The sequence below is a fragment of the Austrofundulus limnaeus genome, unplaced genomic scaffold (genome assembly GCF_001266775.1).
Source record: "Austrofundulus limnaeus strain Quisiro unplaced genomic scaffold, Austrofundulus_limnaeus-1.0 Scaffold91, whole genome shotgun sequence".
NCBI classification, from domain to species: domain Eukaryota; kingdom Metazoa; phylum Chordata; class Actinopteri; order Cyprinodontiformes; family Rivulidae; genus Austrofundulus; species Austrofundulus limnaeus.
The window spans coordinates 958,960-980,106 of record NW_013952493.1 but is presented as its reverse complement, the minus strand read 5'-3'; the positions used below and the strand labels follow the sequence as shown (position 1 = coordinate 980,106).

Sequence of the window (21,147 nt, the reverse complement as noted above, 5' to 3'; positions counted from 1 at the left end):
TATTATTGATGTGCAAAAAATGCTGGAACGACCATGTATTCATCACAGTTAACCACAGTCCTTGTAATAACTGTCAGCATGTGTTTGATTGCAGAGGCTTTTCCTCRCCTCCAGTAGTGAAGATTTTGTAATGAGCTTTTTTTTCTGTAAAGGTTTTGCAGATGTACATATTATCTGATGATATAATTAAAAGCTGACAGCTGACTTGATTAAATATTGATTGCTTGTAACGGTGAACATGAAAAAACATTTGCAAGACAAAAAAACCAACTTTTATGATGTGCAATCCTCCTTGATATTTGAAATTAGCGAGGCTATTTGAGGGAACAACTGGTCTAAAAATACACAAATATTGTCAAATGCAGCAAAAGTATAAATAACCGTGTTGATCTAATATTAGATATTTCACTTMAAACAGAGATGGGTTGATGAGCAATGATGTAATTTGTAAAGAGCACATAGAAAAATTAAAATGTGAATGAACGTGAATGAGTTCAGGCTTCGTGCGTTTTACTCAGCGCTGCTGTTTGAAATGACASATGTTCTCACCAATTTTCTCACATATGTACAACACATTTTTGACAGTGAAGCATGTTGGAGAAAATGKTCCTTTCTTTAGCCAATTTCCACATTTTCTCAGGAGCAGAGCTTGGTCTGATACTCTGCTGCAGCACAGACACATTTCAACATCAGTCCAAGATGTCAGAGCTATAAACCACATCATGTATGAAATACACCTGGAACATGTAATTAAAATGTAAYAGTAAAATCTGAAGAAACTAATGGAGAGACATACATAGCTCTACAAAATAAATCTCTGAAACTACATAAAAAGATAGAAGAGTATTGACATGATTAYGATCCAACAAAAGTCTTGGACAAAATGCAAGTGAAAGGAAAAGTAAACACAAGTGAAACATGGCAAAGATAATTTTCAGTTGAAGATGCAGAACAAAGACGGACTTCCCCTGGTCTGATTTTCAGCTGCATCACTCTGAGCATTTCTACTCTCCCTGACCCCTATTTGATCAAGAATTTGGATCTGCATCCATTCAGAATTGAATTAGACTTCCTTGACATGGATGATAGATGGGTGTGGGGGAAAAGCCATGCATTTAGAATACCTTGTGTTGCTCAGGCCGAGTCCATGACGCCTGTAGAGAACAAACAGACAACAGACAGAAAGCAAAGCAATTCTTAGAAAGTAATCCTCCATCCGCTCAAAACTTGGATGTTGCATAGTGCATGCAAAAATGAAGTCCTGATCTGACTGGATTTGCTCAATACTGCAGCTACACTTGGAGTTAGGCTACTATTCCCATTATATGACAGCTGAATTTTTATTTAAAGGTACATTTTGATGAATCTTTACTGAGTTAACTGCACYGCAAACCAAAACAAGTAAAGCCCATTGGCATCATGATAGCAGACATTCTTACAGATGAGAGTGTTATTGGTTTATCAGGAAGAGGTGATTCTATTACACTGCAACAACAAAGATAGGCCAGTCTTTCTTGATAAAAGCAGTGCAGCAATTATCGACTCACTATCCATTTTACTCTCCTACTGCTGTCTTTATTTGATAAAAAAAAGCTTTCTCTGCAAAGAGAAACACCAGTTAGCAGCCAAGTCAATCAAGTCTCTGAAGAACGCTTTTGTGTTTTTTCAAGTAATGACAGGTTGAAATAGGTAATTCTTTTTAAGCTTTTTGTAGAGTTGATGTGAGACCCAGAATTATATCTTTGTGTACAAGTGATCTTGTAAGATTTTTTACAAAACCTCCTCTATTATTTGAATTTCAGTTTTACCAAACAATGGTCCTGCTTTTATTGTTCTCTGAGTCTGAAACAGACAAAACTCTTTCTTCTCAACAGCTATAATTACAGCTCTGTCAAGAGTATGATGTTTAGGCTTTTAAGTGCTATTTTTGTGTTGTGTAAAAAAACTATAGTTTGGTTAATGTCCAATGCTTATTTTTAACTACCTGCCCATATTTGGTTTTGTTCTTATATATGCATTGAAACAATACAGCTCAGTTTTTTATAAACATTCTTAAAATTAAATCAAAAATCTAATTGTCTATTACCACTAAAAATAAGTTTATTTGAGGTATTAGTTTAACATTTAAACATGACAAATTATTGAGGATCTAAAATGACAAATCTATGCATATAAAGAAAAGATTATCAACACCATCATGCTGGGCTAATACTTTCAATATGTTTAACATCCAGCTTCATACAGAGTTACATTCCACTATGGAATATAAAAATCTCTGGACAACACTGACAAAGATACCATGCTATATCCAATTCAATCACACAACACTGAATAACTCCACAAGACAGAAAGCTTTTTGGACAGCATGCTCTGTGGTGGTGCTGACGAGAAAATGTTAAGCATGTCAATGACATGTGATGGTGTACAAAGAGAAAATTGAAGGGCAACAAGCAAAGTGATGGACAGCTATTTTGCCAGGTGCTACGGCAAGAAAATGTAAAAGTGAATGAAATCAGTCTACTGGAATAATTATGGGGCGAAGCAGTATATCAAACCATTAATATTCACATCTTAAAGCACTGATATGTTATCCAGAATATCGCAGCAGAAAGCTTTACAATAGCTTCATTTTAAATATGTTTGACAATTGTTTTCCTTTACTGTTAAAATAAGAAACAAAGCCAAACAGACATTAAAAGAGCTTTATGCAAAGCTGACTGCACATCATTAAATGCAGCAGTTGGCTGTGTGTCATCATAGCGCTGTGAAAGAGCAGTCTCCCAATTAAAACAAGCAACCCACCAGTGTGGAACATCACCACCTCATCCACAAACACAGTGCTTCATCCGCCGTAAGTGAGCTGACAAGTATCGCTGTCATATCTGTGACAGGTGTTTGCTTCAGACAAAAGGACAATGAACAACTGCAGATGTGAGCTCACAAAACAGAGGACACCCAAACAGAGTCACTTATTCAAGCAAATGCAAGGAACAATGTGTTTCTGACACCCTTGAGACTTATCTTTTTTTTCTTTTTCTTTCAAGCTTATTGTTATTCTGTTCCACAGACAATAATCCACCCTCTTTGTTCCAATATAAATCGTAATGTCAGCGTGAAGAAGCCAATGCAGAGGAGAAAGAAACCCACTAATACCAATATACTAAAAGCTTTAACAGAAACCAGGGTGGTGTTTTATTAGCTGCGTGTCAGATTGTCCTGTGCCACAAATCTCCAAGTCGTGGACACTTACCGCTGCATGACAGAAACCTGACAATTATTTTATTCAAGACATCCTTATAGCACAACTGACCTAGCAAGAGTGCTGCTAATGAGTGGCTTTTTGTGTTGATAGAAACCGTGTTCTTTCCGCATCAACAAACAAGACTTGAAGCATGCCTCACTCTTTCACTGCCATACACCATTAATTAACAAAATCTTTTTAAGCATCTCGTTACTGACATAACAATCACTAATGTTCTGTCTTGAGTCTATAATCGTAGTCCAGTTGGCAATCTGAAATTTATAAAAAGCTGACATTAAACTGGATTTGATTTTTTTTAAACTGAGAGAGATTAAAAAACACAACACACTAGAGACATACAATCCTGTTAACCAATTTAACATTTATGTACATTTAGGTTTATTTGAAAAAGGTAATATTTTGCAGTGTCCTTCCTTTGTATTACGCAGAATATGTTCACATAATTACAGCTTGAAACCCCAGCATCAAGGAGAAGCTTTAATAAGTATTCAAATTGGCCAAACATTCATTATGAAGATAATGTACAAAGCATGAATAAATACTTCATTTACATTTTCAGTTATTAAACAGACACACTTATCTAAAACAACTCAGAAGAAATGCTTTCAAAGGACTGAGTGAACCAAAAACCACATGTAAAATTGATGAAAGTTTTTAAATTAAATGTATAAACACCCCACTTTGATAGCTGTGTGAACACAAACAAAACCATCCCCAGATAAGTACTCATTTAAATTTGAAATGTAACTAAGCAAACACATTCCCACTAGTCTTCATTTTTAAACAGTCTTTTTATTCATTTTCTTTTAATAAACAATCGTCCTCAGTCCTCTCTTTAAATGGTTAGGGGACAATGCTTTTGTTGGCCCACACGCTTAGTAGGTTACTGAGAGCCAATTAGTTTCTCCTCATTTAAATTTCTTTAATCTAAGACCAGAGAAAAATAGGAAGAAAATCAAATTAGAATGTGCCAGCAGAGAAAATCTAAAACAACTTCCTAAAAAGGGGCACAAAAATAGAAATGCAACTTGAAATTTGCCCCGTTATTTTCCTTAACTTCTGGCAAATAAGCCAGGTGGTGTTAAACTATGATGTGAACCACATTGTCCATGATTTAAATTAAGCTGGAAAAGCAGGTTGACCTTACTTGAATCAAACCTGGACAAGGAGCAAGTAGAGGAAAGATTTACTGGATGTAAATTTACATTATTTTGGAACCAATTTTATCTATGAAAACACCTGTAATAATAAATCTTTTTGCAATTTTTACAATTTTCATTTGCCTTGTTTTGTTCACACCTTACGTATGTGAATCAGAATTGCTGCCAAGTACTCTTAACAAATCTGCTTTGCAAATATTTTATATAAATGCACTTACCACATTCACAAGAACAAGGCAGTATAATGAGTTTTGTTGGTTAGTCATCAGTCGAAACAAATCTTCCTCATCAAGTAAGTAAACATCTAAACATGCATTTTTGATTAGTTTTTAAATCCCTTCCACTTTCAAAGTTTTATTTATTTTTAGTTTATTGAGCATTCACCCATGACGAGTACAAAATGAACACACGAATCATGCAATCCTTATAAACAAACCATTGAGACCAGTACTAGATGAGTTATGGAGTTATGTATTGATTCCACTGCATAAAGTAGACAACTTCCATATAGTACCATCTACTTCCTTAAGTTTTGATAGCACATGATACTGGATTACCACACAGTCTTTTATGCATCAGTGCCAGATAAACCTAATCCAAAATGAACAGCCTCAGTCTGCACAGCCCAAGTTCAGTTTATTAATAAAACCATTTTTCATGAACTGGTGAATTTCCATAAAATATATTTTTTATTGCTGACACACTCGTTCATAATAATTGACAGCATCTGACTAACTAAAAAGCTGAAAATCTGAAAACACATTCAAATTAACTGCTAATTAATTCTAGTTATTAATCAGCATCACACGTCTCAAAACGCAGCACAGATCTGTGCTAGTTTTCTGACCAGTTAGAAAATCTCACCTTGATATGTTAATGAAAACATGCTGTCACATTTCTACTTTTTTATTATTATTCAACACATTCACCTCAATTTATTGCAAATTAATACTTTTTTTACACTCCTCCTTGATAAAACACAGCTGTTGTAACTTGTATATTGGACAGACATCAAATGGACAAACAAAAAAGGCAAACAATTAGCAGCCTGTTTTCTTGTGCTTTAACACAATCTGACCACAAAAACTGTTTGTTTTACTTGTAATCAAAGCCATAAAGAAAAGTCTAAACAATCAGCATCAATGAGAATCAGCACGGCTGCTAATCATTTTTTAAGACGGCTGTGAAGAGATGCCACAGACCACTAAGCAGACTGTACTCTACAGCACAAATCACACTGCCACCACTGTCATTTAAGCTGTACTGTCACTTGACATGTGTCATAGTTCAACACAACAAATGAGTAGTGCAAAGTTAAAATAATGGATAGTACATACTGTAAGCTCCAGCTTTTATTTAATATATGAAAAATAAAAAATAATACACTGTGACTTGGCCAGCCCTGCACTTGCAGAGCTGCTCTTCACACGAACAGAACAACCTTCCAGGAAATGTTTTTTTTATGATACGAATGTGGGATGCGAAGCTCTGAATATTATTCTTCACACGGTAATGAGTCTCTCCTCGTCCATTACGGCTTCAAGACCAAAAAACAAGCCAAACTGGAAGTGACAGCAGAGGAAGTCCAGGTACACCAGCTGGCAGATGTGTTCTATACACAGTCTTCTCCTGGGAGCTTGACATTGGATAATAGAACTGAGGTGTAGACTGTTACTGTGCAGTGCATCCGTGTGTGCCCGGGTGCCTAGCCACAGAAGGTGTGCACACTTGCAAAGGAACTGACAAAAAAGGGCTAGTCGTGAAGTGCGTCATGTGGTGGAAGTGTGTTTTGCACTTCAGAGTGATGCTCCAATCAAAGTGTATTTTTTAAATATCTAACGGACTTGACAGGTGGCTGCAAAATGTCCCATTTGCATGGAGGGAATTAGCTGTAGTCAGCTTGAACTCATATCAGTTGAATGCATTTTAAATGGCCATTTTTTCTCTACCTGAGGCCACTTCTATTTCTAGTAACAGTGTTTTTTGTCTGCAGAGAGATAAAGGTTTGATATTTGAAAGATAGACTTTAAGTGGAGCGCCTTTAACCTCAATTTTTAAGCAAAACTGGCATCAATGTTAGATGGTCTACAGTAACATGGAGATGAGAGACAGACTGCGCTGTGCTTGAGTAAAAGTAACCTCATGCTGTGATGGGAAGTTTGAAATGATCAGGCAGTAGCAACACAGAAATGATGTTTCCCTTTTATTCTGTTATTAACCAAACTTTCATTTGATCTTGTTAGAAAAGCTCGAACATTTTCTATCACAAGATCAGTGAAGTTTTTAAACCGTATTTGGAAATCATGCAGCGGTCAAATCGATTTCATGAACCCTGATGTGATCATTCCTTGGGGTTTTCAAGAAGCAGCTGGGGAATTTTCAACAAAGGGCGATTTGATTTTGGTGGGAGTTTTTGTTGTATCCGAAGACAAATTTTACACACTACTCCAGGACATTTCTGTGCCACATGGATTTCATACCTGATAGATCCTGTTTAGATGTGCCTGTGGGGAGAAAATGTAGCGTATGTAATGGACTGGTTCCAGAAATTCTCTATGAACTGATGTTTACCTCTAAATCATAACCCCCTTTTTTACTTCTCAGCTGCAAAGAGACACCAAGACCTTGAAGAAACAAGCCATGTGGACAATAAATGGATGAGAATACCAATCAGGTATTCCTTTTTTAATGGTTTAGATGTGTAATGATGTAGAAGATATTACAAAGGGAACATCCAGGAGATTAAAGATGTAATGGAAGATTAAAAACTGGCTGATAACCACAAACAAATTAGAAATAAAAAAGCTTTATTAACTGATATAATAGCACCTAAATATGAAAACTTTTCAATCACTGGCATAAACAAATTATGATAACAGTGATTGAAAACGCTAAACAAACACTTGCTGATTCAAATGTTCATTCTAGCACATAAAAGAAGAAGCATGGAAACTTTAGCTGTCTTAACTTACGCAATTATTTCGGAAATAAAACATTTCTAAATAGGGCTTTTTTTAACATCAGAGAAACTCATGTAGCATCAAAGTGCATTCAATTTTACCTGACATGTTTCACCAAACTGTTAATAAGATCCACTTGGCTATCTTAAAACAACAGCTAATTTAGTGTAAATAATCAATAGCAAATAAAGCTTGTTGAAGGCACTTTACAGTGAAGTCCCCACCTGCACCCAATCAATATATCATTGCAAAGTAGGTTAAAGGTATTCAATTTGTCTCCTTTAAAACACCTGTGGCCTGCAGGTTTGTGTTCCTCCCTGGTGGTTACCGCTAAATGTGTCCCAATTTCACATACAAATGCTTCACAAACAATGCATTCTCAAGTAATTAAACCAGCAAGAAATCAATGTTCTGTTTGGTTAAAATTGGAAAACATGAAAGGTGCACGAGGAAACAGTGCTTAAACTTTGGAAATGTTTAAAATTTGAATACATCACAAACTGCCTGGGAAACATTTTTTGAGTTATAATTTGTGCTTCTACAGGTGATAAATTGCCACCTTTGTATTTTTTCCAAGTGTTTTGTTATGTACTAGTTGCCTAAAATGTGTGTTCTTTAACTATGGAATGCACCTCTAACATAAAGTGAATCCATGTATTTCATTTCATGAGGTGCAATAACTTCTGATGCTGGTTCTTTACAGATGAGACTTTAACACATTAGATAATCCGTTATATAGAAACTAAAGTCATCTGTTCCTCCTTGATGACTTTACCTGCTCGCCCTCGGTGAAGGTGTGCTCTCCGTAGCTCCAGCTTATGGTAGGCGTTGGATCTCCTGTTGCCTCGCATGTCAGTGTTACCTGCTCCTCCATCTCTGAAGTGGTCTGGTTTACAATGTATGTGATCTTGGGTTTTACTGTAAAACACAAACCTGATGTTCACATAACTATTTTGGCAAAATAAAATAACATATGCAGGTGGTTTGGCAGCACAAGCACACAGAGTAACTCCAAATATTCGGGGTGAGTTCAAAGGTAAATAAGGTTCAGTAGTTAGGAGGTGAGAGTGATTTTTATGAATGAAAAACATTTTAAACTTTACCACTGGTTGCAGTGCTTGTAATATACTGATGATCATGTTTGGATTTAAATGTAATYAGCATCCCAATTTACTCTATCTCAAAGGATGGTGTCTTCATTATAGCCCACGTTTGAATTAATTGTCATGAGTGTTAACCTTAAATCACAGCGGAGTGCAACACTGCTGACATGAGCGCAGCAAAGCAAACTGAAGTGCTACTTTAGAGGAATGTGGGTGAATATTACCTCTATATTATTGCTCTCATCTTTTTTTATTCCACTCCACACAGGATGAATGTATGGGTTATACAATTCATGGAAACAAATTCACTGCAGTCAATTTATATTTTACAAAAGAAAACTAAAGAGGTTTTGGACAACATTCAAATAAATTCAGCTGTAACCTGTTTTAATGATCTCAACACAGACATGATAAAAAAGAGCAGTAAAAACTATTATAGAAATTATAGTTTTATTTTATATCTACTTTTTTGAGAACCTTGAGATGTTTTCTTTTTGTCAACTCTTGCCTTGCTTTATCTTTCAAAAGTTTTTTTTCTAATCAAAATTATTATATTGTAGCGCTAAATATCACCACAACAATTATAGTCATTTTTACTGGTAACTGCATTGTTCAAGATATAATAATTTTAAAAAAAGCACACAAAAAGCAAAGTAAGCTGACKCTTTATTTAAACTAATTATCTGTTCTTTTTTAATATTACCTTTTGATTATTAAGTTTTTAGGTAACTGAAAACATAAATGTGCAGTGACTTGGATTTGCCAYCAGGTGTAAATAATACGCAGCTGTATTCTGCTATAGAATATAAATATCAAGTCAAACTTTGTAATGGTGAACACCGAGTACCAAAGACCTCAGAATTGGCGAAAAATAAATGAGGATTCTAACAATCCACATTGGTGGTTTGTACATGCAAAGGGGGATTCACACACACACACACATACACACACAAAGCTACGAGACTAAAGCTTTTTACATATTAATGTACGGCAAGCAGAGTTTTGTGAAAAATGTGAAAATCTTGGAAATAATGAGGTAAACAATGAGCTTTSACTGCTGTCTTGAATAATTGTGTGATAATTGTTTGCTCTGAAGAAATTACAAAGGGCATCTCTTCCATTTAGGGTAACAAATTGCTCCAGCCAACACACTGAAAATGTAACTGACATAATGACATGAACTCACATTATGATTTGAGATGAAAATATTTGTTGTGACAAAACAAAATAAAGACAAAAACAACCTAATGGAGGATAAAAAAATCAACTGAGCTCATCCTTGTTTGCTTGTTCTGTAAATCCTTCAGCACCACCCCTACATAAAACATCAACAACCCACACCAGAACAACACTTTATTCTTGTCTGTCTTAAAACAGACACAGAACCATACTATTGTTCTTCCTCCACATACATGCTCAAATRTATCATTCCCACTCACTTGGAACATTTTACTGTTTTATTGTCACTAGTTCATGTGTGTTCAGAATACAAAACAACATGTCTTACCAAACACTCTCAGGCTGAGCTCTTTTTCACTTTCTCCCGCCTTGTTTTTGGCAATGCAGGTGTACTCTCCTTCGTCCAGTTTGGAAACATCCATTATCGTCAGTTCTGAACCATCATCATTAAAACCGTACTTCTCTTCATCCTCAAGTTTGACCCCATTCCTGTTGACAGTATGAATGTAATACACTAAATTAGTCAATCCCAGCAGTTTTCTAACACCATGTTTCCAACTTCTTTTCTTCAAAATAAGAATACCCAGGTTTCTAGAAAAAGTGCACCAGCTCCTGGATCCCTGGGGGACAAAGTACAAAAAAGGCCAACTGATCAAGTTGAAATACAGTGCCAAAAGAAAAACATGTGAAAGCTGAAACTCTTTGAGCAAGCAGAGCTTCCAGAAGCAGTGAGAGTACTTTTTAAAAAAAAAAAAATTGAAAACACTTTGCAGTAAGTGCAAATCCTGTTTCAGAATTTAGAAAAAGTTCTAGACAGTATTTACTAGTGAGAAACAGCAACAATAAAGTGCCTGGAAGATGTAGAAACAGTGCTGTTGCTTCAAAATTGGATGTGTGTATACAGTACAAGGAGAATATGCAGAATTCAGGAGGGGGATTCTTTGAAGCTATGATGGCTAACTAGTTGGCTTTCCTCCCTGTCATGCTTTTCTAAACTTTTGCCAATGTGGGCTGCTAAAAACTGGATGCACTACAGAGGTGAGAGGTGTAAGTACAAAAATATATTTTTTGTCATGCCCTCATATTTCAACTAGTTCTATCAGTTCTTTTTGTCTGATTTGTTTCACAGTTAGAAATTAACAGTAAAACCAGCCTTCTCTATAGGCTTAAGACATGTTCAGATTRAATGAATTAGTCTTTTTGTGCTTTAGTTTATTTGCGAGATGCTTCTTCTGACTTTTCATATTCAGTTTGCTGGACATACTGTAAATACAATGTACTTTACAGTTTCTTTATATTGTCATGGATGTAAGGGAAAAATACCTCGTGTGTTGTTATTCGAGTCTACTGACCCAATGACATACGCTGTACTGTGAGAACTCTGTTCTTTTTCTTTATCAATAGATTGGGACCCCCGGCCAGAAGCTAATGCTGTTTGGGGGGCCCTTGCTCTAGAAAATGAAAAGGGGAAAATAGGGTTCTGGAAAAAAAAGAGACAAATGTAAAGTCTGAATCTTAAAAGGCAGGAAGTATGAGTCTCACAGACGGGGATTAATCTTGGCCATGTAATTGTTTTAAGTTCAGTTTAGATCAATTGAGACCTGCATTTCTCTTGAGGCTCTATTTGTGTAATTTTACATCTACAATTTGTAGTATACTATTGCTAARCTTCGTAAAGCAAATAATGTTTTCTGCCCTCCGACATGACTGACTGCAAAGGATTTTGTTTCACTGACATTTTCAGCAAGTTRTTGGTGCTCTGTAATTGCATTAAAACTGAATCCGCTGATAATAAAACAATGGAAGCCAAAGTAAACTGGTGCTCCTGGACTGCTTGTGACCAGGATCTAAATTGTCTGCAGTATTATCTGCTGTCTTGGAAACCAGATAAATGGAAACAGTTTAACAAAGCGGGAGTCTATCAATGGCTGTATTCAGACAATGTGGCTATTGTTGACATGCTGCTCTTCAGGTTTCACTGTTCACCTTTGATACCGTGATTAAGTGTCCTATTGCAAAGAATAAATTAGCCATTAGGATGTCTCTAAAAAACACAAGTGTCTTGTGCACAGAAATATAATAAATCTACTGAACTATTTTGACATTCATTTTGACACTTTTCCTCTTTATTATTATTATAAATTATTGTTTGCATTTTTAGTTTTACCCAAAAGATGTAAGGCATGCAGCTGAGGCTATTGCTCTCTAATCGTGAGTAAAATTGCATGTGTCATGCAATCCTTCTGTAGGATGAAAGACAACCCACATCACACACAGTTATAATTGTTTCTACTGACTGCCATGMCTAATTAGTACTTCTTATGCAAGAGAAGATGCAACTCTGAAACGAACCACTTGATAAACTTGTGGGAAATCTTAAGCTGTAGAAGTAATGTTTGCTTATTTTCAAGATGATAACTAATTTTTTTGTTGGTCCACTTACAACCCACACAGCTCATTATTTTTGATTAGCCCTGCCTCATTAGTTTGTTCCTGTCAGCTTTTACCTCTACTGATGCTATGTATTCACAAATCCTTTGGGCCGTTTTCATAAACCTTTGCTAAAACCCACARTTTCCAGCCACACTACTGTACAGAGGCGATGTGGTTCCTTGAATCTAAATATTTTATGCTATAACTTAAAATATCCACCACACTTCATAGTGAAATATTTTCATTTTAGGACTGATCCAGTTTGTTTTCGGATTGCTTTGCTTCATATTTAATGTTTGGACAATTGTTAAAAAGACTGATTTAAATCTTAATATGCCTACTTAAACTGCCAGCTATTCAAAAGACAAATACTTCAACTTTAATTTGTGTTTAATAATATTCAGTCAATTAAAAACATAATTAGTGTAGAAAACGTCAAACTGCTGTCACTGTGAGAAGGCCATAATGAAGGTGAATAAACATGATTTCTTCATTTATGCCCCAAAACTAATAAAGAGTGTTTAAACTGATAATAAGACAACACACTGGCACTGACAAATGTCACTCATGAAAAAAATGTTTACCTTGTCCAGGTCACCATGGGTTCAGGATAGCCATCAACAGCACAAGTCAGCATGGCAGGCTGACCAACATCTGCAGTGGAATTTACTTCTGTCTGCCATATCCTGATGGTCGGTAGCACTGAGAAATAGAAAGATATAAACATTTATTTCAAAGACTACAAAGGGAGGAAAAATAAACATGTAATGACTGTCATTGAAATTGATATCCAGAACCAGACAAAATTTTGGACTGGATTCCCAGAATGAGTAGGCGCTGCAAAAGTGTTGACTGGTACTAAAAATGTTAAGACAGACAACCAGCAGAAACGGAGACAGAAACAGCCTCTGTGACACATACAAACAACTAATTTTAGRCAAACTAATTTTCTAGTTTCAGAAGTTGCAAGAAGCAGATTTTATTAGCATAAATTATCTTTGCTAAGCAGTTGCTCTGGGCAGCTGTTTCTACAGTGATATTGAGCCTGGTCGCCCCTGAGGTTCAGCAGCTTATTTAAGTGTCACCTGCCACACAGATGTGTGCCCGGTAAAAACAAGGAAGAGGAAACAGTGTGAGGAAGAGAGAGTTGCTAACCATTCACAACAACATCGATGGCACGTAGATCAATCTCGCCGCGGGCCATGAGRCGAGCCTCACACATGTACAAGCCTTCATCGGTCTTCTTTATGCTACGGATTTGAAGGTGATTATTGTTGAGTACCTTAAAACGTACTAAAAGGAAACAGAATAAATGGATTATTAGGAGATTTCATTTTGCAAGTTTACAACAAAATAGTAAACATTTTTGCCATTATAAAACAAGCAGGTAAAAAATATATAAAACACTTGTTAATATAAATTATTCAATAGGTCCAAATGGTTTATTATTTTGAAATATTGAATAATAATAACCCGCAGTGTCTCAGGTTTAAGACTACGGTCTTGTGGGGCATTTTGACCCAAACGCAGCAGGAAAGTAAATAAAAATACATTTTAATCATGAAATTTATCATTTAACAACTACTAAAAGAAATGAGAAATGTTATCTGTCTCACAATATTGCTAAAAAACTAAAAAGTCTGAAGGAAAAGTTTTAAATTAAGTGTTCTTTTTTACCCCAGACAAAATCCAGTTTGGTAAAAAACATGGTTTGAATAAAATTCCATTTTATGTTTTTAATTAGTCTTAGACAAAACAGTTTAAGTGTGCAACACAGAAATTAATGCAGAAAAGTAATTCTTGCTAAAATATAATTCAGTTCAGTTCAACTAGTTTGATTACAATACCATTTTAAATAATTCTTATCCAATTCAGTTTGWTATAATCATTTTGTGTATTAAGAAGGAAAAGAAGCCTGTTATTAATGACAAACCTGATAAATAAAACCTAATGACCATGTTCAGAAGACTTTCACCTGATGAAAAGAATTCATTTGTCCACACTGGAAGTTTTTACTCAGTAACAAAAACAAGTATGACTTTAATATTAAACATCACGCAGACATGTTTTTCACCTTCAGGAAAATCTTTATTATTATCTTTTTTGATGCCTGAAAGGTGTTTGACATATGAATGGTAAAATGATTTAAGAAGCTGTAACTTAAAGAGAASTTCCTTGATTCTTTATGGGAATGAATTGTATTATGTGAGCACCAGTGTTCAGAGCTGGTATCTTACCTCATAGTTTAACATTCATATGGATGATTTACCAGTAATGTTAAATGGATGTGACAGACACTATATGGTTGGTAGCTTTTTCATTAACCGTTTTATCAATGCAGGTATTTTATAGCTTTTTTGTTCCATAACTTCTCTCTAGCAGTTATTGCTTTAACTATATTTTATGGATTTTGACATCAAATCTTTTACAAATAGGAATACTTTTATCACTGTGAAAAGAAGAATATAAACTTATTGAATTCTTCCTGTCTCAGCCCTCAAGGTGGGTAATAACATAGATTTATTATGGATATTACATAACCAGGATTCTACTAGATGATGGGGATATTTATAGACAGTGATGCTAGCTATGAATACAAGCAAATATTTAAACGTAAATTTAGTTTGTTTATATTCCGTGTGCAGATATCTCCTTTCAAAGCTTTTTCTATCCCCCCGTTTGCTGCCCACCTGTGGCATTGTAACAAAAAAGGAGCTTACAAAGGCTTACAGTAATGAGGCTGCTGCTGAAATCCTAGACGTTACAGCACAAGCCAGATGTTTACTACCCTCTGCACACCCAACTGCTCTATATTTCCATTATTTATTTATGTATTTATTATTTGAACGTTCCAAAATTTCAACACAATGCTATACTGTCCAATCTCATTTTCTATTCTGCATATTCAGTCTGGACCGCCACTGGTGTTCTCGTCTGTGAATCATTGCTTCTTCCACAAGCTTGAGCAGGAGAAAAATATGACCAAGAGCTACTTGAACTTCTTCAGTTTGAGATTAAATATGAACCAAAAAATGTAGTCATGTAATAACCCTCACAATAAAACAACTTAAAAAAATAAAAATATATATTGCAACCCACACATGAATGTTTGTGGGGTTTTTTCTAATAAGAAATATCAACACTATATTATATTGCTCAGTGTCAAAAGAGAACAAGAGTCTTCTGTATTTTCAAATTCAAGACCAAAATTAATTTTCTTTTTTGAAGCACAGACAAACCCTGGAGAAGAAAGGCATGAGCAGCAGAGCACAAGTGCTTTCAAGTTTCTAACTCCAGCAAATCTGCATGTATATGATAAAGTAACCTGTCTTTGGGTGGCTATGCAAGCTTTTAAGCATTTCTGCTTTGATGTGTATGCTATTATCTTTTTTATTTTAGGGTATACAAAAGATCATCTTAGTTGTTTATGAGTGTGTACATAAGCAACATAACACTTAATTTTGTGTGTATTTCATGGTATTTTGATGTGAAGCATATTTTTATCTTGAAAGTTGTCACATAAATATTACACTAAATTATCATTGCAAAGCCTCTACTTACAGAATTCTTACAAAAAATATTAGTTAAGTTTAAGCGAGAAGTTAAGCTTGTTAAATGTGTTGCATTACATAAAATCAAAATCTTTGGAAAATACTTACCATCTTTTTCCATCTGTATTTTGGCCCCTTTATATTTCCAGAAGACAGTGGGTGGAGGCGAACTGATGACATCACAAATTATGTTGGCATTGTCTCCTTCATTAAACTCTTGAGGAGAGGGTGCATTTGTGAAAGTTATTCTTTCTGTAATAAAATAGGAAAATACATTAAACTTTGTCCTTGGCAGTGAAACTTAAAGAAAGTGAAAGTTTAAATTGTAGGCAGTTTCACAGAGCCTTTTTTATTTTAACATTTCAGTACTGACTGAGCTAAACCACAAACCACAAGCTATGCAGTCTTTTTTAGTAAAATATTGTTCTGAAAACAGAATATTGCTTACATGAGAGGCTTTCACAAACAAAAACCTAAAGTAGGCACTGAAATAAAAGAAAAGTTCTATTTGGAAGCAGATTTCATTATATGGACATCTGCTGATGTTTGGCATTTAAGGAAAATAAAACCCATCACTCACAGGAAGTGCACAACAGACAGGATCATTAAACAGCCCTTTAATGGTCTTCCGACCATTTATTGAATTGATGAAAAACCCTCACTTGAAAAGAAAAAGAGTAATGTGTTGCCTTTGAGCAGTCAATAAAATACAAGTTCAATAACCAGGATTCTTTTTTCTTCTGTGTTCATAGCATTCAATAATTTGGAGACAGTCCTGCATGAGAAGAAGTGATTACTTACGAAAGATTTTCACTTTGACAGTTGCCTCGCCTTGCTGGTCTCCACTGGTAGCGACACACTTGTATGTCCCAGCATCTTCAGTCCCCGCTTTATAAATTGTGAGGGTGGAAGATGACTCATCGTTGCGGGTCACCGTCAGCTCTGCTCTATTCGGCTCTATTCTGTCCCCACTTGGACCAAACCAGTCTATGTGTTTGGCAACACCTACAACTAAAAACAGAGAGACAACAGAGTGGCAGATAAGAAAATAAACATCTATAAGGGATTTATTTTGCATCGTTACAGTATAAAGCTGCCAACAGATGGAAGAATGTAGGTGGTACATGTTCCTGCAGAATCCAAAAGCTGGAGTTGGTAAATTTTTACTTTCCTTTGATTTATTAATTTTTTGCCTTCAGAACATGTTAGCTGGCAACAAGAGTGTGATAAAGATGATACAATGTATTTTTTTTTCACCACAGGGATGATTGCTTAATCATGAATGAAAACAATATTTGTATTTTATGGTACTTGGTAAACAAAGATGCTATGTTGCTGTGAAATAAAAAAAAAACAATGTAATATGGTGGTACACTTACCGTCACACATGAAGAATTTGGACTCACCAAGACTAATCTCACCATGTGTTGGTGTGATCTGAACTTCCAGTGAAACTACAAAAGACAAAAAAAGCATACATCACACAGTTAGAAAATGTGAAAATGCACAACACTGCTTTAATACTATGGTTTTTAAATGTTTAAGAATAAAAACACAACAAATGTAGGCCTCTCAGGGGAAAAAAATGTAGCCACCAGCAAGAACAGCCAGAGCTTTTCATTAATGTGAAAAATGCTGGATTTACTGTCAGAATTACAATATGCATCTATTGTCCTAAAGTACAAAAACTCCTTATGAAGGTGAACCTTTAGAGCTTTGTGGTATAAAATAAAACATGAAACTGTTCAAAAAGAAATAAAAAAAAATGTACAATTGGAATTTTGAATAACAAAAATATTTATTCCTTCTGACTTTGAACTTCTAGTAAGATTTTTATGTCCATCCATCCATCCATCCATCCATCCATCCATCCATCCATCCATCCATCCATCCATCCATCCATCCATCCATCCATCCATCCATCCATCNCCATCCATCCATCCATCCATCCATCCATCCATCCATCCATCCATCCATCCATCCATCCGTCCTCTGCTTATTCTGCAACCCAAAAATCAATTTAAAACTTTTGATAATCCAAGGAACTCCAAAGAATCACTCCAGAATAACTCCTATGTTCTTAAGTGATAATACAAAATTTCTGGTTGCTTCATGAGGACCAACTGATTAGGAAGAGACACTTTTTTTCATAAAAAAATAAAACTCCTAATTTGAGTTTATGCTTGGTACAAGTACAGACACAAAGTTAAGGTAGGAGTTGTCATAAAAAAAATCTAACTTTGAGCTGTGATCCATTTTCTGCCCTTGACCTTGCAGAAGATAGAACTCTCCTAGCCTTAAGGTAGCAACAAATGTTGTTTTTTTTTTTTTTTTTGTTGTTGTTGTTTTGAAAATACATTAGTATTTTTAAGCCAGTGGGAATAGGAAAAAAAATCTGTGTAAACCAAAGTTCATGCACATCAATCCCTAGACCAGTTCTGGCCCCTTGCAGGTCTGCTGCCTAAATGATTAACTTTTCTTATTCCTCCAATGCCAGCAGTTCTGTCCTTTCAAGAAAATAATAACTTCAAGTTTGCAATTAATCAGTAACAATTCACAGCTGGAAAAACTGGTCATTAGAGAAATGTGCATTAGAAACATCAACCGATTCTGATCACAGGCAACATACTGAAATGAATATACTTTTTGTTTCAAGAGAGATAAAACTACATTGTTTGTCATTAATATATAGTAGTGAATAAGATTTGTTTTCTTTTTTCATGCTATCATAAAGCATTGGATTAGCTAATGGTGTTAAAAGTGATATAGCATATTGAAAAGACTGTATTAAATTACACTGAAGAAATAAATCCACACAACAGAGGTGATAAAAGAAATGCAGTGTCTTCATGAAACTTTACACTTCAGATATTAAAATAAAAAAGGATGATTTCTGATGTTTGGACAAAAATGTTGCTGCATTTAATTTAAAMAAATCATGTTTTTTTTCCTTTGGTGCAGTAAATAGGTACTGTCAAAATTCCAGTTCTTAACATTTGTTACAAATGAGCATGAGGGCCACAGAAACACATATACTTGTAAATTTTTGGTTTGATAACGTGTTTGTCAGGACCTGCATGTATTTATTTATTTATTTTGTTCWTTTGTAGTCTCTGGAATGTCTGATTAGGTTTATTTATATTTTGTGATTCTAGTCATCATCTTACTCGTGTTTCATTGTATAGTTTTTGTGTCTCCTTTTTGCCACCCCTTGCTTCTCTACGGTCATTTTCTTCTGCTCTGGTCAGAACTGCCACGCCCATTTCTCCCCTGCACCCGGTCTCATCAAGCTCAGTTGACTCCAATCTCCTCGTCATCCTCAACCCATATAGTCTGTCAGTCCTCTTTTCTTCCTCAGTGGAGCATAATCTGTTCTCATATTACAGCTCGGTCACTACACTGTCCTCCTCTGTTTCTGTAAGTCATTTCTGCTGCCACGTTACACTTTTTTTCTATTTAAATCATATCTTTTGGAAGCTCCTTGTGTCAATCTGCATTATTGGGTCCCAGTTTCCCTAAAACTGTGACAGTGTTAGCAATTTTTACTGCTGACTGATCAATTACCTCATTAATCTTACTTGTAATTCCTCCTGGAAGTACAAGCAAGCTGGAATTGCTGATTTCAAAAGTCCAGAACAAAAGAAAAAGTTAATACTCTCAGTCTGAGCTATGGAAATCACTTCAGCTTGCACAATCTTCTCTGTCAGATTATCCTCATGTGTCAAAATAAGCACTTTAATCAGATATTCAGCTGTTCAAAACTTTCATTTTAAACTGAGCCACACTAATTTTGTCAGAAGGCTTTTGATGTTCAAAGTGACAAAACATCAAACCCAGCGATCAAGCGCCTACTCATCCCCCCCCCCCCCAACAACAAATATGAACAAATAAACAATGTTATGCTAATGGAATGGAAAAGCGATATGAATTTTGTTTTAATTGGACTGAAGTAACAAAAGTGTTTGACAAAATGAAAACACCTAACAACGCAATAGCAAAAGCATAATGTAGACTGATTAGTCACGACAGGTTTATTCCCACAGCTCACTCATATTTTTGGTTGAAAGAACTTTATATCAACATTGTTTTAATTAAAACAAATCTATATAAAATACAATAAAATTGGATAAATATAGAAAAAAAAAAGATTTAATGTTGCAATGCTTCAGTAATGCTTACAGGTGATAMATCCTAATTAGCTACTTTTGAATAATGCTCAACGTTGACTAAACCTACTTGTAAATGAGTTTTGTGTCCTGGGCGACATCATTCCTTTCTCAAAAAATCAAACACACTTTAATCAGGACCATGATTTAATACCTGCGATCAAATTTGGTCATCCATACTCAGTAAGATGACACAAATCTAGAAGATTTTGAATTACTGTATTTATAACATCATAAATTCTTGCAGTAGCATTCACAGCAACACAGACATAATTCAAATTACTGGCAAAACAATAAATAATTGTGGTAATTTGAAACATCTTAAATCCAAAGAGCAGCGAACCAAGCTGGGAAACTGCTTTGTATTCTTCATGATGCTCCTTCATCCATTAAAACAAACAATGCAAAACTATTCTTACATCCAGCAGACAAGTTGACAGAGGGATGAGAGCTCCACAGGGAGTTGCCATCACATGAGCCTCCTTCCTCTCAATCACCGAATGTTTTTTGTTCTTTATTCGAGTGACAGAAAACAACAGCAACACACCTGCTTTGTCTGAGAGCCTTCCAAATTAAATCACTCTTTTGGCCGAGCACTAATTGGCTCTCTCAAACTAAAAAGTAAAGTCACGGCTTCTCTTCAGTAAGACAAGAAGATTTGCTAATTGCTCTTCAACAACAGCTCACTTTTCATATATTAAAGAGAGACTTATAAGATCCTGCAGCTCCAGTCTTGTAAACGGCAACAACTCTTACACAGCAGGGGGTGGTCCATTTACATGAAGCAATTGTGAGGTCTAGAAATTTAATCTGCATGTGAACTTCTGGTAGCCGAACTGCTTGAAACCCAAGAATAAGGCTGCACATTGTTGAGCCACAACATAACAACTGCTGATATTTATAGGGACTAAGCTGGACGGCATTCATCATCCTGGCAAGATGTAATGTTTATCTGGAAAACCATGGGATCTGGCATTTTTTTGTGGATGATATTTCACAAGAAGGGTTACATCAGTGCTTGTTAAACAAATTATCATACCCCTCCTCATACAGCTAAATTCCCCAGCAGGACACTGTGTGCTGTCAGACTGCAAAAGGTTTCAGTTAAAAAAAAAACAAAAAACATTTTAGATTGCAATACAATGAGCCTTGCTCCAAACACCCCGAAACAAAATCCTGCCAGGTGTTTGTGAGATGATCAAAACAAGAGCAATCAAGACTTGACTCTCTGCATCAACCCACACTACTCATAACTTCATTTCAAGAATTTATTAAACAACCAGATTCAAAACACCACACACACAAAAAGAATTTAACATGCTAATGCTAATAT

The 21,147-nt window shown here is 35.4% G+C and overlaps 2 protein-coding genes across 20 annotated transcripts in view; one reads left to right on the top strand and one right to left on the bottom strand.

The window, feature by feature from the left end:
- The window catches only part of cadm1b (cell adhesion molecule 1b), a 327,978-nt gene that overhangs the window by 58,363 nt on the left and 248,468 nt on the right, over positions 1 to 21,147 (top strand). The gene's annotated exons all lie outside the window — the stretch shown is intronic.
- ncam1b (neural cell adhesion molecule 1b) overlaps positions 1 to 21,147 on the bottom strand; it is a 72,892-nt gene that overhangs the window by 21,705 nt on the left and 30,040 nt on the right. For 8 of the 18 annotated variants that reach the window (XM_014012441.1, XM_014012431.1, XM_014012444.1 and 5 more), the window contains exons 2-10: positions 17,028 to 17,102; positions 16,450 to 16,659; positions 15,757 to 15,900; positions 13,253 to 13,390; positions 12,682 to 12,799; positions 9,993 to 10,153; positions 8,158 to 8,300; positions 6,903 to 6,926; positions 1,125 to 1,154 (exon numbers count right to left, since the gene is read on the bottom strand). In XM_014012441.1, coding sequence (XP_013867895.1) covers positions 1,125 to 1,154; positions 6,903 to 6,926; positions 8,158 to 8,300; positions 9,993 to 10,153; positions 12,682 to 12,799; positions 13,253 to 13,390; positions 15,757 to 15,900; positions 16,450 to 16,659; positions 17,028 to 17,102 — 1,043 coding nt within the window. Of the gene's footprint in view, positions 1 to 1,124; positions 1,155 to 6,902; positions 6,927 to 8,157; positions 8,301 to 9,992; positions 10,154 to 12,681; positions 12,800 to 13,252; positions 13,391 to 15,756; positions 15,901 to 16,449; positions 16,660 to 17,027; positions 17,125 to 21,147 lie in introns of those variants that run through there. The other 10 variants (XM_014012438.1, XM_014012449.1, XM_014012450.1 and 7 more) reach the window with 3 other exon arrangements.